The sequence below is a fragment of the Pseudorca crassidens genome, chromosome 4 (genome assembly GCF_039906515.1).
Source record: "Pseudorca crassidens isolate mPseCra1 chromosome 4, mPseCra1.hap1, whole genome shotgun sequence".
Taxonomy (NCBI): domain Eukaryota; kingdom Metazoa; phylum Chordata; class Mammalia; order Artiodactyla; family Delphinidae; genus Pseudorca; species Pseudorca crassidens.
Genome location: NC_090299.1, coordinates 70,896,870 through 70,911,788, shown reverse-complemented (window position 1 = coordinate 70,911,788; position 14,919 = coordinate 70,896,870). Strand labels below are relative to the sequence as shown.

The 14,919-nt window shown below is 42.2% G+C and overlaps 1 protein-coding gene and 1 pseudogene across 5 annotated transcripts in view; both read left to right on the top strand.

Moving 5' to 3' along the window:
- Window positions 1-14,919, top strand: part of TEC (tec protein tyrosine kinase) — a 141,714-nt gene that overhangs the window by 8,362 nt on the left and 118,433 nt on the right. For 3 of the 5 annotated variants that reach the window (XM_067735899.1, XM_067735895.1, XM_067735897.1), the window contains exon 1: window positions 5,357-5,611. The exons of the other annotated variants lie outside the window; for them this stretch is intronic. In XM_067735899.1, the coding sequence (XP_067592000.1) occupies window positions 5,579-5,611 (33 nt within the window). In that variant the 5' untranslated portion in view covers window positions 5,357-5,578. Of the gene's footprint in view, window positions 1-5,356; window positions 5,612-14,919 lie in introns of those variants that run through there. 5 annotated transcript variants of the gene reach the window in all.
- Window positions 7,554-14,770, top strand: LOC137223691 (large ribosomal subunit protein uL6 pseudogene; annotated as a pseudogene).

Genomic DNA, 14,919 nt, shown 5'->3' with positions numbered 1-14,919 from the left:
GAAATACAAGTTAACTGAGTTATGAATGCTGTTATATATGTAAATTTATGAATGCTTTTTACTTTTTTTCTTTTTTAAGTATTGTCAACTTATTTGTCACATATTTAAACCAGTTATAGAAGCACTGCATTAAAGAATTCTTGTTCATAGGTTCTGGAATCATAGCTGAAGGTTTTTGGGGCTCAGAGGTGGTGATGCAACCCCCTTTCCTCCCCCAGACAAAGGATAGAACTCTGCCTGCCACTGCGATTCCCCAGCTCTCAGTGTGCTCTTTGGACTCTCCCTGCCATCATTAAAAAAAAAAAAAAAGTCATTTTATAGAAATTTATTCATTGTTAAAAAATTGAAACAATATTGAAGCTTATAAAAAAGAGATTAAAAATGACCCCAGAACTATTCCAGAGAGACTCTTCGTGAACCCCCTTTCCATCATCTTTATCATCATTTGACTTTCTACAAATCTTTGGCACCTTTCTAGAAGATAATTAACCTAAGGAGCATTGTGTGCAACCGTTTATGTAACTCCAAATTCTATAATCTTTATATAAATATATATATATGTATATGTATATATATATACACATATTACACATACACACACACATATATACACACACACACTTTTTGAGGTTATAATTAGCTCAGGCATAATGTTCTTTGGTAACAATATTCCAAATAGACATTTTCTTATAACCAGTTCTTATAACCAAGCCATTTTTAATAGCTTGGTGACAGTCTTTCATGTTAATATACAATGGTATTTTGAACCACTCCCCAGTTGTTGGACATATTTTTTTTGTTTGTTTGGTTTTGTTTTTAAGTAAGTAGTGTTGCTATATGTTTTTCCCTTTTGGGGATTGTTTCCTTGGGAAATATTTTTCAAAATACCACTCTGGGATTAAAGGATTTCTTGTTTCTGTTAATCAGTGTCAGAAGGACACAAAATAATAATTTGAAAAAACTCACTGGCTATATAAAGTTATATAAAGTTTCCATTACCTCTTTTTTGACCTTTTGGATCCACAGTATCTCCTTTATGTGAAGACATAAGGTTTATTTGGAGTTACTGAGGCCATGCCATGTATCTGACCAATTGTAGTTCAGATAATAAAGCCCGAGTAACCTGACAGGTTCATTTGCAGAGGCTGTGTTCTTTTGATAAATGTCTATAGCCTCATTTTATTTTGTTGGATGTGTGATAGGAAAAGTTTCCAGGGGTCAGTAACAAAACATGGAAAAATTGTTACGGTATTTGTGAAACTATATTTGCCCTTAGTACCTGGTCCAGGGTTCATGACCCTTTCTGTAAGCGGGGGAAGGCATTATATGTTCAGTAGGGAATTCCAACTCTCCCACCATTTCCCCATTCCTGGACTGCGTGAGGAAGTAGCAGGGGCAGGGCCACCAGTAACTGGAGAGAATTTTGCAATAATGTAGTAGTTCTTGATAAAGAACTAGAGCAGAGTGAAATTCCTATTCAGGTTTTTCCCCTGACATCTTTCTGACTAATGTTTAAAGCCTGGGCTGGATTTTTAAGTTAGCTATTAAATGGTATTGTGTTCCCATGCCTTAGGTTTTCCATCTATTAAACAAAGCATAATGACACACCTAATTAACAGTCCACTTCAGAACGATTCATGGCCTAATGCTTGTCAAGGACTTTGAGCTTTTCCTAGAGTGTTTTATATACATTCATGAGTAATGAGATGGCTTGCTCTATTTAGCAAAGGGCATCTATATTATGCCCATTTTATAGATGAGAAAAGTGAGCCTCACAGAGGATAACGGCTTGTTGAGAATCAGACGGTAGATTTAATGTAATGTCTGTGGAATTTTTCTTGGACTTTGTGGAACAAGTGGAATCTAAAATAAATTCTGCACAAGTGTATGTGTTGGGAAAGTGGATTTTACAGTTTTTAAACAGATAAAACCTTTTGGGGGGATAGGTTACTCCTTTGTAAGGAGGAATCATGTTTGACAAATTCACTAGAGTTCTTGAAGAACTTTAAATGATTATGGAAGCTAGGGATAAACTGTGATTTTCCAAGTGTTTTTGAAAAGACTCCACACAAAGGCGATTAAATAAATTGAGTCAGTGGGAGGCTGGGAGAAATGTTTTTGAGAGTCAGGAATAGGGGCTTCCCTGGTGGCGCAGTGGTTGAGAGTCCGCCTGCCAATGCAGGGGACACGGGTTCGTGCCCCGGTCCGGGAAGATCCCACATGCCGCGGAGCGGCTAGGCCCGTGAACCATGGCCGCTGGGCCTGCGCGTCTGGACCCTGTGCTCCGCAACGGGAGAGGCCACAACAGCGAGAGGCCCGCGTACCGCAAAAAAAAAAGAAGTCAGGAATAGGGAGGGGACTGGAAGACAGAACAAAGGTTAAGCATAGATGGACATTTCTCAGGTTACAAACGTGAGTAAACTATTTATTAGTATTTTAAAAATAAAACATGTAGAAGAGGGAGTACACAGTGTAAACTCCAAGTTTACAGTCAACAGGAACCTTTTGGGACATTAAAAAGCCAAATTGGTGGTCTCAAGTTTATGCAAAATGGCAGGGAAGAGGTAAAGAATGCATTTAGGTAAAATGAATCCATCTGTACATGCAGATGGACGTTCTGGATTTTACTCAAGAAAGAGATTCATATATTACTTTAACCTCTTAACTGAAGACATTGATTCAGTGTAGGATTTGGAACAAAAAAGCTAGTTAAATCTTAGCTGTTGTTACACACAATTCAGAAATACCACCTTACCCATTTTCATAATCCTTCAGCATCTGAGATAGTTCATCAATGTACCTTAAAAACATAATGCACTTAGAAAAAAGCCAACATATTAATCAAAGCATAGAGGACTGAGTAAAGTAGACTCCTGTCCAACTCTTTGGTCTAGAAAGATAAATGCTGAGGAGACATGTGGACAGGGTGTGCCCTCTTATACCATGGCAACCTGAGATCCATGGTACAGGGAGACCATTCATTTGCACCTTCTTTATTCCCAAATAATGCCCCAGTGGCCCCCAATAGTTAGTTGAGCACATAAATGTGCTAGGCTCCATGCTAAACTCTTTACATTGGATTATCTCATTTAATCCTCCCAACAACCCTATAAAGTGGGCAAGATTATTTTAAGCATTTTACGGGTGAGGAGCCTGAAGCCCAGGGAGATTCAGGGGAATTTGGTTAGATGGTGGAGCCAGAGTTCAGAACAATACAGTCCGACTCCAGAGTGTACTCTGATAGCTCTCCTGAGCTATCCACACTGAACTACCCTCTTCCCCTCTCCTTCTGTTATTTTCCTTCCTGGTCAACATAGTTGGACAACCTAGAAGAAAACGTAAAGGTCTGCTTCAAACAAAACCAAAACCAACCAGTTCTTCTGGGCATCATTCCATGCTTCTTAGTACTATAGATCCTAAGGTGTCTTTAGAGCAGCACTGGTGAATAGGAATATTCTGTGAGCCAGACATGTAATTTAAAAGTTTCTAGTTGCCACATTAAAAAAAAGCAAAATGCAACAAGTGAAATTAATCGTAATAGTATTTTTTGTGTAGCCCAATATTTTTTTTTTTTTTTTTTTTTTTTGCGGTACACGGGCCTCTCACTGTTGTGGCCTCTCCCGTTGCGGAGCACAGGCTCTGGACATGCAGGCTCAGCGGCCATGGCTCATGGGCCCAGCCGCTCCGCGGCACGTGGGATCCTCCCGGACCGGGGCACGAACCCATGTCCCCTGCATTGGCAGGCGGACTCTCAACCACTGCGCCACCAGGGAAGTCCTGTAGCCCAATATTTAAAAAATATTATAATTTCACCATGTAATCATATAAAAATTATTAATGAGATACCAGAAACAACTCAGGAGCTTGATATGCGCAATACAATATAGTACAATACAATGCAATACAATGCAATTCAATAGAATATCTTATGCACTGCAGTGGATAAAGTAAAATGTAGTCGGACCAAACAAAGTTAATGGAAACGTATTTATACCACTTCAGTTTTAAATTTTAAATTAAAATTAATTAAAATGAAATAAAATTTAAAAAAATTAGTCCTCAGTTGTACTAGCCACATATCAAATGCTTAATAGCTATTTGTGGTGAGTGGCTACCATATTGAATGGAGCAGCTCCATAGCAAAAGTTATTCTCTGTCTCCAAAGGCCTGGGGACTCCCAGATTCTCTGTCCCCACCCTATCCCTTGACCCCTCTCAGCCCCCATGTCATATTCCCTGCCTACCATGTACAGTTGTGCAGGTTATACACTGCAAAACTCTGGGATATGTCATTCACATGGAACATCTAGATTTGTTTACTGTGACAGTTTTTTGGAAGATGGAAGTAAACTTTCTAAAGGAAGAGACACTTTTTCCTAGTTCATGCAAAGGCATTTTTTTTTGAGGGGGGGAGGCTGTGACTGTAGTCCTTTTATACCTTCCTAGCATTCCAGCAGTTGGCCCCAGGCATCATTCTTATGTACGCTCAGCACTTTTCCAGTGCCCACAGCCTATGGCTGAAAGTAAGGAAGCAGCTTCAGCCAACTTCTCCTCCCCGCAAAATAACGTCATGAAGCCATAGTCATTTTTCATGGTAGGTTACCTTGGAACCATGTGTCTTATTCATAATTGTATCCTCAGTGCCTGGCACGTAGTAGGTGCTCAACACATTTATTGATTTTAATTGTCATCTTAGAGTTCATTCAGGGCCCCTGTATTGTATCCTGAGTTGCCCTTAATGAATCTTGACCCAGGGATGATTTATCCAAGTGCTGACTTGGCTCTCTCTTTCAGTCACAGCTCACTCTTCAAGCTCACCCTTGTTCTAAATAATAATTGTCATGATTGTTATTATTACTAATAATAGCTACCATTTACTGATCACTTTATGTCAAGCATTGTGCTTAGCAGTTTATGTGCATTATATCATTTAATCTTTTCAAACAGCTCTAGAAGGTAGGTACTATTCTATTTTATAAGGAGGAAACTGAGGCGCTGAGAAATTAAGTAATTTACCTGAGGTCACCCAGCTAGTAAGTGTCAAAGCTAAAGTTTAAAACCAGTTCTGTCTGACTTCAAAGCCCTTCTGTGCTTAAGCAGCAAGACTGGGCTTCTTTTTTGGTATCTGGTGCCTGACTGACAAGTGACCACACTGTCTATAGTAGACTTATTATTTGTTTGCCCAGACTTCCTTCCTCTGGGGAACATCTCTGTCCGCAATCCATGTGGTTTGGGTGGGGTTGACACCAATGCCAGGGATGGTCATGTGACTCAGCTTTGGCCAATCTGAGAAGTGCCTTGTCCATCTGACCAAGTGATTGGTTCAGGGGTGAGCACATGACCCAGGCTTACTCAGTCAAGCTTCTTTTCTGCTCCAGTTTAGGAGAGGAGTCATTCTTTTCCTCCGGGAGTTTTTGGCTGCTGGAGTGATATAGCCTAGACCTCCTCGTGGCTATCTTTCCACTACATGGAGGAAGTTATATGAAGTAGGACAGAATGAATGAGGCTGGCATGCAGTGAGAAGTAGCACTGAGTGGTGGTGAGAGCACAGACAGCATCATTTGAACCCCAGGATTCAGATGTTTCTGAAGCTTCCAGGACTTCTTGGTTATGTGAGCTAATACATTCCTTTTGCTGCTGTTGTGTGCCTAAATCTAGTTATTTGCAATTGAAAACCCTGCCTAATAGACAGACTTTTCAGAAGATATTTTTGTCTTGCATTCCCCATTGCCATTCTCTGTCTACCCTTTGGATGAGCTCACTACATCTTGGGCCTTGGTGCCTACTGTTGTCTGTCCCGTGCCTGGAGATCTTTGATCCCTGTAAACTCTTTACGTGTTCAGCTTGCTTCTTCCCTTTCTGGTCTGTGAGCCCTGTCCTAGTGAAGGGAGATACCACACCCAACCGAATCCCTCCCTGATACTCCCCCCAACCCGCTACCCCCATTGGCACAGCCAACCCACAGGGGTAAGAATTGTGCCATGAGTGGAACACTAGGGAAATCTGTTCTTTGCAGACATGAGAAAAATTACTCATCAACGTACTTTTGAATGTTGATCAAAGACTGTTGACTTCTTAACTCATCTGGCCCCTGACACTGTCTGGGATCTCAGCCAGTTTAGGCTAAGGCATTGCCTCTTATCCCCAGTTTCCTTGGCTCCCAGCCTTTCTGATCAGCTGTCTACTTATGTACTCTCAACTGCCCTGTGATTCTGAGCTTCCATCCTTCTACTGGCTTCCTTCCCAAATCTTTCCGGTGGCCCTCTGAGGGCATTGTTCCATTGTGAATCAACATTCCCACACCCCAGCCGCCTCACAGAGTGAAAACACTCCCGTTTCTGCAGCTCTCTCTGCTGTAGCCTTCTCGTGGCTTCCCTTTGCTGCTTCCAGGTCTTACCAAAACCCCTTCTCCTTTAGCGTTCAAGCCATTCATGCAAATACCCTTCTGGTTTCTCCTTTTGTCACCAACCTCTTGGTCATTCTGCTTGATAGGCTCACCTGGTTCATGGTCTTCTCTTCCAGCTCTGCCATCTCTGCATTCATATGTACAACTAACTTCCTTTGTCTGTGGTAAGTTGTGCAGTAGCCTTGAGGTAGTTAAAAGGAGTAGCTAATTGTGGCCAGAGTGGGATATAAGGGAGACTTCATAAAAGAGATTACCTATGATCAGGACCTTAGAAAATGAGTAGGATTTCAACAGGTGCTCTTCTAGACAGAGAGAACAACTCAGACAAAGGCATGGGGATGTGAAAACATTTAGTTGCTTGAGCTCTTAGAAATAAATGGTAGGATGGGAAGAGGGAACCCAGATGGGATTTGACATGATTATATGTACTTAAGATTAAGGAATAACCCTAAGGAGGATCCAGCGTGGAGAATGCAAGCGAAGGACCAGGCTTTATTATTTTTTATTTATATTTTTTTAAAAAATTAATTATTTTATTTTTGGCTGTGCTGGGTCTTTGTTGCTGCACGCGGGCTTTCTCTAGTTGCAGCGAGTGGGGGTTACTCTTCGTTGTGGTGCGCGGGCTTCTCATTGCAGTGGCTTCTCTTGTTGCGGAGCACGGGCTCTAGGTGCGTGGGCTCAGTAGTTGTGGCATAAAGGCTTCAGTAGTCGTGGCTCACAGGCTCTAGAGCGCAGGCTCAGTAGTTGTAGCGCACAGGCTTAGTTGCTCCACGGCATGTGGGATCTTCCCGGACCAGGGCTCAAACCTGTGTCCCCTGCATTGGCAGACGGATTCTTAACCACCACGTAACCAGGGAGGTCCCCACCAGCCTTTATTATTATTATTTATTTACTTATTTACTTACTTACTTATTTATTTTTTCGGTACGCGGGCCTCTCACTGTTGCGGCCTCTCCTGTTGCGGAGCACAGGCTCCGGACGCGCAGGCTCAGCGGCTGTGGCTCAAAGGCCTAGCCGCTCCGCGGCATGTGGGATCTTCCCGGACCGGGGCACGAACCCGTGTCCCCTGCATTGGCAGGCAGACTCTCAACCACTGCGCCACCAGGGAAGGCCCAGCCTTTATTATTAAAGGGAGGAGTACTTTGAAGTTTTCAGGCATAGGATGATATTGTAAGTTACAAGACTGAAACTCTGTCGGGTTGATTATAAAAAGGAGAAGAGGAGTAATTAAAGCAGTTGAAGGAAGTCCATAATAAGACTGAGGATGAAGAGAGAAGGGATAGTGGAAGAAAAGGTGGGAGGATTTGCAGAGCAGACTGGTTATGAGGGTGCAGGGAGCAGGGCAGAGAAACGAGGCAGAACGTCTGCTGCTTAGGAGATGGGAGAGATTGAGGCCCTGCCTGGTGACAGGTGATTTGAAAGTGTAGGATGCTGGGGGAAAACAGCTGCATACTAGATGTGAATCAAAGTAGTTGGCCTTTCAATTACCTTATGTATAAAGAGTAAGATGTTTATTTCATGATGGTAAAAATGACTTAAATTATGTAAGCTTGGGAATTCCCTGGTGGTCCAGTGGTTAGGATTCTGCACTTTCACTGCCAAGGGCCCAGGTTCAGTCCCTGGTTGGGGAACTAAGATCCTGCAAGCCATGGCTAAAAAAAATATAAATAAATAAGCTAAAGATGTTTCTCAAACTGTTCTGTAGAACACTACAACTCTGGGAGATGTTAATCAGGTTAATCAGGTTCAAGGGAAGTAGAATGAGTTCTATGATCAAATAAGGGTGGGAAATACTGCATTCTGTATGATTCACAGAGCCTATTCACGTATTAAAGGTTTTGAGAAATGCGCACAAGGAACCAGTTTGACATTGTTTAACCCAGATTTTCCCAAATATATTTGTTTATTCAGCAAGCATGAAGTAAACACAGACTATGATAGTATAATTTGGCCACTGGTCCTGCAGTAGAGAATAAAATCAGCCCACGTCCCTGCCCTTGTGAGGTTCTGGTCTGGTGTAATCTAACAGGTTTCGAGGGTTCTGGAACAGCTTGGGAAGCTTTGAGGCAAGGTGTTTAGATACTCTTTTTTGTGGTCTGCAGTGGAGCAGAGCCGATTATCTGCCAGCCTGTCTCTCTGCATCCCTGTCTCTGCATCACGCCAGTACCTCCACTTCTTCTCAGAATGTTTCCTGCACCTTCTGCTTTGGGGATGGACAGAGCTGATGACAAGGTGACTTTCAGGTCTGGGAAGTTGGTGACTTGCCCAAGGTCACCCAGCTAGTTAGTGGCAGAACCAGAGCCAGAACCCAGCTCTTCGGATTCTGGGTCCTACGCTCATTCCATTCTTGGTGGGAAGGGACAATTTGGAATGCCTGAAAACTGAAGAAAAATTAGGTAGACTAACAGGTTGAGTGAGATACTGTGGATTATGCCAATTTCATCAGTAATAGCAGGGCTGATTTAGATATCACCACCAGCACCACCATCATTGCCATCACTAATGTTGAGTAATTACTGTGATTCACGTACTGTGCTAAGCACTTTATATATATTTAATTTCTACAACAACTCTGTGAAGTAGTAATTATTACCCCATTTTATAGAATAGGAGACAAGCTCAGAGAGGTGAGTGGTGTATCCATGTTTACACAGCTAGGAAGGAACAGAGCCAGGCTTCCATTCTAGGCTGTTTTTAGAGTCCACACGCTTAACTTCATTTTATATTAGGTGAGTTTATTTTTTTCTTTGCTTCTAAAATTTCCTCTCAGAATCAGTCTGTCTTTTTTCTCTTGCCATTTCAGCTTGCCTGGCTCTCTCTTTGTAAAAAGCTGATCTCAGGGACTTCCCTGGTGGCGCAGTGGTTAAGACTCCACGCTCCCAATGCAGGGGGACTGGGTTTGATCCCTGGTCAGGGAACTAGATCCCACATGCATGCCGCAACTAAGAGTTCCCATGCCACAACTAAGGAGCCTGCAGGCTGCAACTAAGGAGTCCACCGGCCGTAACTAAGGAGCACACATGCTGCAACCAAGACCCGGCGCAACAAAATAAATAAAATAAATATGAAAAAAAACCCTCTGATCTCAGAAAGGATCGGATCTTTTATTTATTCCATGTCAGGTAGCATTCTTCAAGTATTTAGTGAGTACTTACTATGTGAAGGAACTATTTTAGGAGCTGAGGATCCAGCGGTGAATACACAGACTAGGTTCCTGCTCATGTGGAACTCACAATCAGTGGGGAGATCACACAATTAAAAACAATCAATAAAAGTGTCACATAGTGATAAGTATCATGCAGAAAATTAAAATCCCTATTTTAATTTAACCAGAGTGACTGGTTATCTATTTTAGATTGTGTGGTCAAGGGAAGACCTTTTTGCGAAAGTGACATTTAGGCTGAAATATGAGTTTTAAGAAGTTATTGGTTAGAGAGTGAGCAAGAGGGAACAGGTGGAGTGATTTTCTAGGTAGAGGGAACATGATTTGCAAAGGCCTCCCCATGCTGTGAGTTTGCTGTGTGTGAAGGACAGGAAGAAGGCTGGTGTGGATGCATAGTGGGTCAGGGAGGGAGTGGTACTAGATGAGGTTGGACAAGTAGGTGATGTACTAAGTTAAGAGTTGTTCAGTCTGAGTGCAGGGAGGCCATTAGGGGGTTTAAGTAGGACTGAGGACATAAGCTGATTTATGTTTTTAAAAGTTTGTGTTGACTGATGAATGGAGAAAGGATTATAAGAAGGTAAGGAAGGAAATAGTGAGACCTAGTAGGAGGATGCTACAGTAGTCCTGACAAGGGATGATGGTGGCTGTATCAGTTATTGCCACAGTAATGCCATGCAACAAACATCCCCATAAACTTAGTGGCATAGAGGAATAAGGATTTATTTTTGCTCGAGTCAGTGGGATGGTTGGGTAGTCCTGCCGTTCTGGGCCGGGCTCAGCTGATCTTGACTGAGCCTCCCCATGTCTGTGATCAGCTGTCGGTCAGGTAGTAGCTCTGCCATATTGCCTGGTTTTCCTGATGTGTTTGGCAGGACCAGCTGGCTGTCAGCCATCTAGGATGGCCTCGGCTGAGATGGCTGGGACAGCTTTGCTCTCCTCTGTGTGTTTACGTTACATCCCTCTAGTAGACTAGCCTGGGCTTATTCTCAGGCTGGCCCAGTCATAGTCTCATGGTGATCACAGAGAAGCAAAAAGGAAGTAGAAATGAGTAAGCAGCGTTTTAATCCTTAGCTTGTGTCAAATTTGCTACTGTCCCATTGGTCAAGGCAAGTTGCAAGAGTACATCCACAGTTAGTATAGGAGGGCATTGCCAAAGAGCAAGGATACAGAGAGGTGTGAAAAGATGCAGAGAGGCGTGAAAAATCAGGGCCATTAGTGCAACCAATCTACTGCATTAATGGGAGAAAAGCGAAGTAGAGACTTGAATATTCACGTTTAGAATATTTTGGAGGTACAGTCTGAAGACCATGCTGATAGATTAGAATTGAGGTATGAGAGAGAGGAATGAATCAAAGATAACTCTTAGATTTTTGGCTGGGCAGCTGGGCAGATGGTGAGGCCATTTACTCAGATAGCAAAGACTAGGTAAAGAACAAATTTTAGAGGACTATCTAGCACTCTGTTTTAGCCATGTTATGTTTGAGATACTTGTTAGATAGTCCAATAAAGATGTCAGGTTTGCAGTTGAATATATAAATCTGAGGTTCTTGGGGACAGGGCTAAAGATGTAGCTTTCAGTGTTATCAACCTATAGATGGTATTTCAAGCCATCCAACGGGATGAGGAGTAATTAACTGAGGAGGAGGTATAGATGAAGAGGCAAAGCAAGGTATAAATGAAGAGGCAAAGCAAGCCCAGGATAGAGCCCTGGTGCACACCAGTGTTTAGAAGTAAAGCAGGAAAATAGAAGCCAGCAAAGGAGGCCGAGAAGGTGCAGACTCTAAGATTGGAGAAAAATCCAGGAAACTCTGGTGTCCCAGAGAACCAAGAGAATCTAAGCATTTCAAGGAGAGAATGGTCAGCTGTGTTTAACACTGTTGGGAGAGACAAGAACTGGGAAGCGACCATTGGGTCTGGCAACAAGGCTGTTCTTGGTGACTTTGACAAACGCAGTCTTAGTAGAATGATGGAGACAGAAGCCCAACTGGAGCAGTTTGAGGAAAGCACATGAATTGAGAAGCAGGAACAGCAACCCTAATCCTGTCTTTCAAGAGCTTTTGCTGTAAAGGGACTCAGAAGTGATATAGTAGCTGGAGGTGAATGTGGGTCATGGCAAAGATTTATGTTTGGGAACGTAAGTGACGCTGCTGTACCAAAGGGGATGATCTAGTAGAGAAGGAACAGGTGCACCGAAGAGGGGGAAACTGTAGACCAGAAATGTTTGAAATGGCAAGAGAGGATGGGATTGAGAAATTAGAATAAACTTAGTGTGTTACCTTCTTCAGGGGTACTTGGGCGCTGTGTTTTATTTCTCATTTTGGAATGAAGAGGTATATTTACCACTGGAACAGTTTCAGCCATCTCCAGGGTAGGGAAGAATATGAATTCTGTTGTGACACTGGGCAGACTGAATGCCTCTGTATTGGGCTCATTCAGCTTCCAAAGAGGAGAGACCTCTTTGGAACCACTCTCTTTCTGTTGGTGGTGTTCAGTTTTTCTTATAATGATAGAAAAGCTGATAAATTCAGTTTCTTAGATTTTGACATGGGTAGCAAGTTTGGCAGGCCCTGGGCAGAGCTAAGAAGGGAATGTGAATGAACGTGCCACTTCCTCATCCGGGTTCCTATACCAATATACCTGATGTTTTGATCAATTCAGTAGATCCTAGATCAGGCACGTGTTCTGGAATTCCAGCTGAGAGGTAGAAGTTTTGCCCTTTATGCTTTTTAAGCCACTGTTACTTCAATTTGAAAGTATAATGTAAAGCAACTAGATTTAATAAATGGTAATTTTAAATGTATTTTGTTTAAGTTCAAGAGTACATTTGGTGGTATTGAAGCAACTGTTTTCATCAGCCTTCCTGGGGTCTGTGCTTTGTGTGTGGTGGATGAGGATGGCGGTGTGAAGAAACGCAGTACCCTGTCTTAGAGTGCCTTTACAGCCTTGGAAGATTTTTTTGTCCACTTGCTTTGAATCTGCTTTGCTATTTCACTCGTTTAAATTATTGGTGTCTACTCATCCAATTCATATTGTGAATTGAGAGCCACATCTGTCGCCACTCTGCCTTTTACAGCATTCTGATTTGGTGGAAATAATACTGAAAAGGACATCTGCTAGGGTCTTAGTAATCCTTATATATAGCAGTCTGAGGACTGTTAATTCAAAGTTAGCAGAACTATCATGAAGTCAAGAAGCAAGACGTAAATCAGATGAAGTCAGAATCTCAAAATTTAAATGTTTCTAATGTGAAGCTGTAGATCTTTGGACCTGTTGCTGTTTTTTGTTACATTAGGTCTTTCAGGGTATATCTGAAGGGTATATCTGAAAATACTTGGCCTGTCAGAAAGGTGGTACCTATTAGCCTTCAAACATTTTTACAACAAATATATTGATTATTTTATCATTAATGTAATATTCACATTTCTGTCACGTATTGGAGAGTAAGTCTTAAACTGAATTTCATTCAACTTTTGTTGAAAATGAACTTAAGATAGTGTTTAACACTCTTTGCCGCATCTACTGCGAGAATGAAGACCATTCTCAGTCATCAGACTGTTGACATTCCGTGAAATGTCATTACTTTGAAGGGATGCACAGTTTGTGAAGGGCCCTAGAGGCACCCTGTGGAGGGACTTCAATCACATTAGTGTAGAACTCAGTCTCCTTGGAAAGAAAAAGAAGAGGCTCCAGGTTGACAAATGGTGGGGAAATAGAATGGAACTGGCGACTGTTCGCACGACGAGTAGTCATGTACAGAACATGATCAACGGTGTTACACTGGGCTTCTGTTACTGGATGAGGTCTGTGCTTCCTCACTTCCCCATCAATGTTGTTATTCAGGAGAATGGTTCTCTTGTTGAAATCCAAAATTTTTGGGGTGAAAAATACATCTGCAGGGTTTGGATGAGGCACGGCGTTGCTTGCTCAGTATCTCAAGCCCAGAAAGATGAGTTGATTGTTGAAGGAAACGACATTGAACTTGTGTCAAATTCAGCTGCTTTGATTCAGCAAGCCACAGCAGTTAAAAACAAGAATATCAGAAAATTTTTGGATGGTATCTATGTTTCTGAAAAAGGAACAGTTCAGCAGGCTGATGAATAAGATCTGAGTGGTCAGGCTATAGAAACAGCGAGATGCCAAATGATCTTCGGACTCGTTTGTGATATATATATATATTTTTTTCCTGTGGTACGTGGGCCTCTCACTGCTGTGGCCCCTCCTGCCGCAGAGCACAGGCTCCAGACGCGCAGGCTCAGCGGCCATGGCTCACGGGCCCAGCTGCTCCGCGGCACGTGGGATCCTCCTGGACCGGGGCACGAACCCGCGTCCCCTGCATCGGCAGGCGGACTCCCAGCCACTGCGCCACCAGGGAAGCCCGTCGTTTGTGATATTTTAAAGTTGCAATAAAAGCTCTTTTGATTTGGGGGAAAAAAATAGAAGATAGTGTTTAGCAGATGTAGCCCAAGGATCATACCTATTTACCTAATTCTGTACTGTACTCTTGTTTCTTGAATTAACAAGAAAACCTGTCTAGCTCAGCCCAGAGAGAAATGCTTTTATCAGGCTTTATTTACTAAGCTGTTATCAAGTGTTAATATAAGAAATAGCCAGGTGAGGAATGTTTTTATAATTTCTGCCCAAATTTCTGTTGAAGATGTATCATGTAACATCTTTCATTGTCCTTTATGATCCTATAAACTAGTTTGTCCTTAGAATTTAATGACAGGGAAAGTTTTTCTTTTGGTCAACTGGTGTGTATCTTATGATAAAAAAATTATTATTCTGTGAAGCATTATGTTATCCTTTGTTCCCTGGATTTTGAGAAGCTCAAAATTTAATGCTCTGATTATCAGTGTGTAGTAGCATTGTAGCATCTGTGCGTTCAACTTAGGGGAATTAAACTCTATGAGTTAACAAAGAAAAGAGAGAAAGAAACAACATTGTTTTAAAAGCTTGGACCACTTTTTAAAAATTTAATTATTGTTTTATTTTGGAGTATAGTTGATTTACAATGTTGTGCTAGTTTCAGGTGTACAGCAGAGTGATTCAGTTATACATATACATGTATCCATTCTTTTCATATTCTTTTCCCATATAGATTATTACAGAATATTGAGTAGAGTTCCCTGTGCTATAGGTCCTTGTTGATTATGTTTTATATATAGTAGTGTGTATATGTTAATCCCAACCTCCTAATTTATCTATCCCCCCACCTTTCCCCTTGGTAACTATAAGTTTTGTGGGGTTTTTTGCGGTATGCGGGCCTCTCAGTGTTGTGGCCTCTCCCATTGCGGAGCACAGGCTCCGGACGCGCAGGCTCAGCGGCCATGGCTCACGGGCCCAGCCGCTCC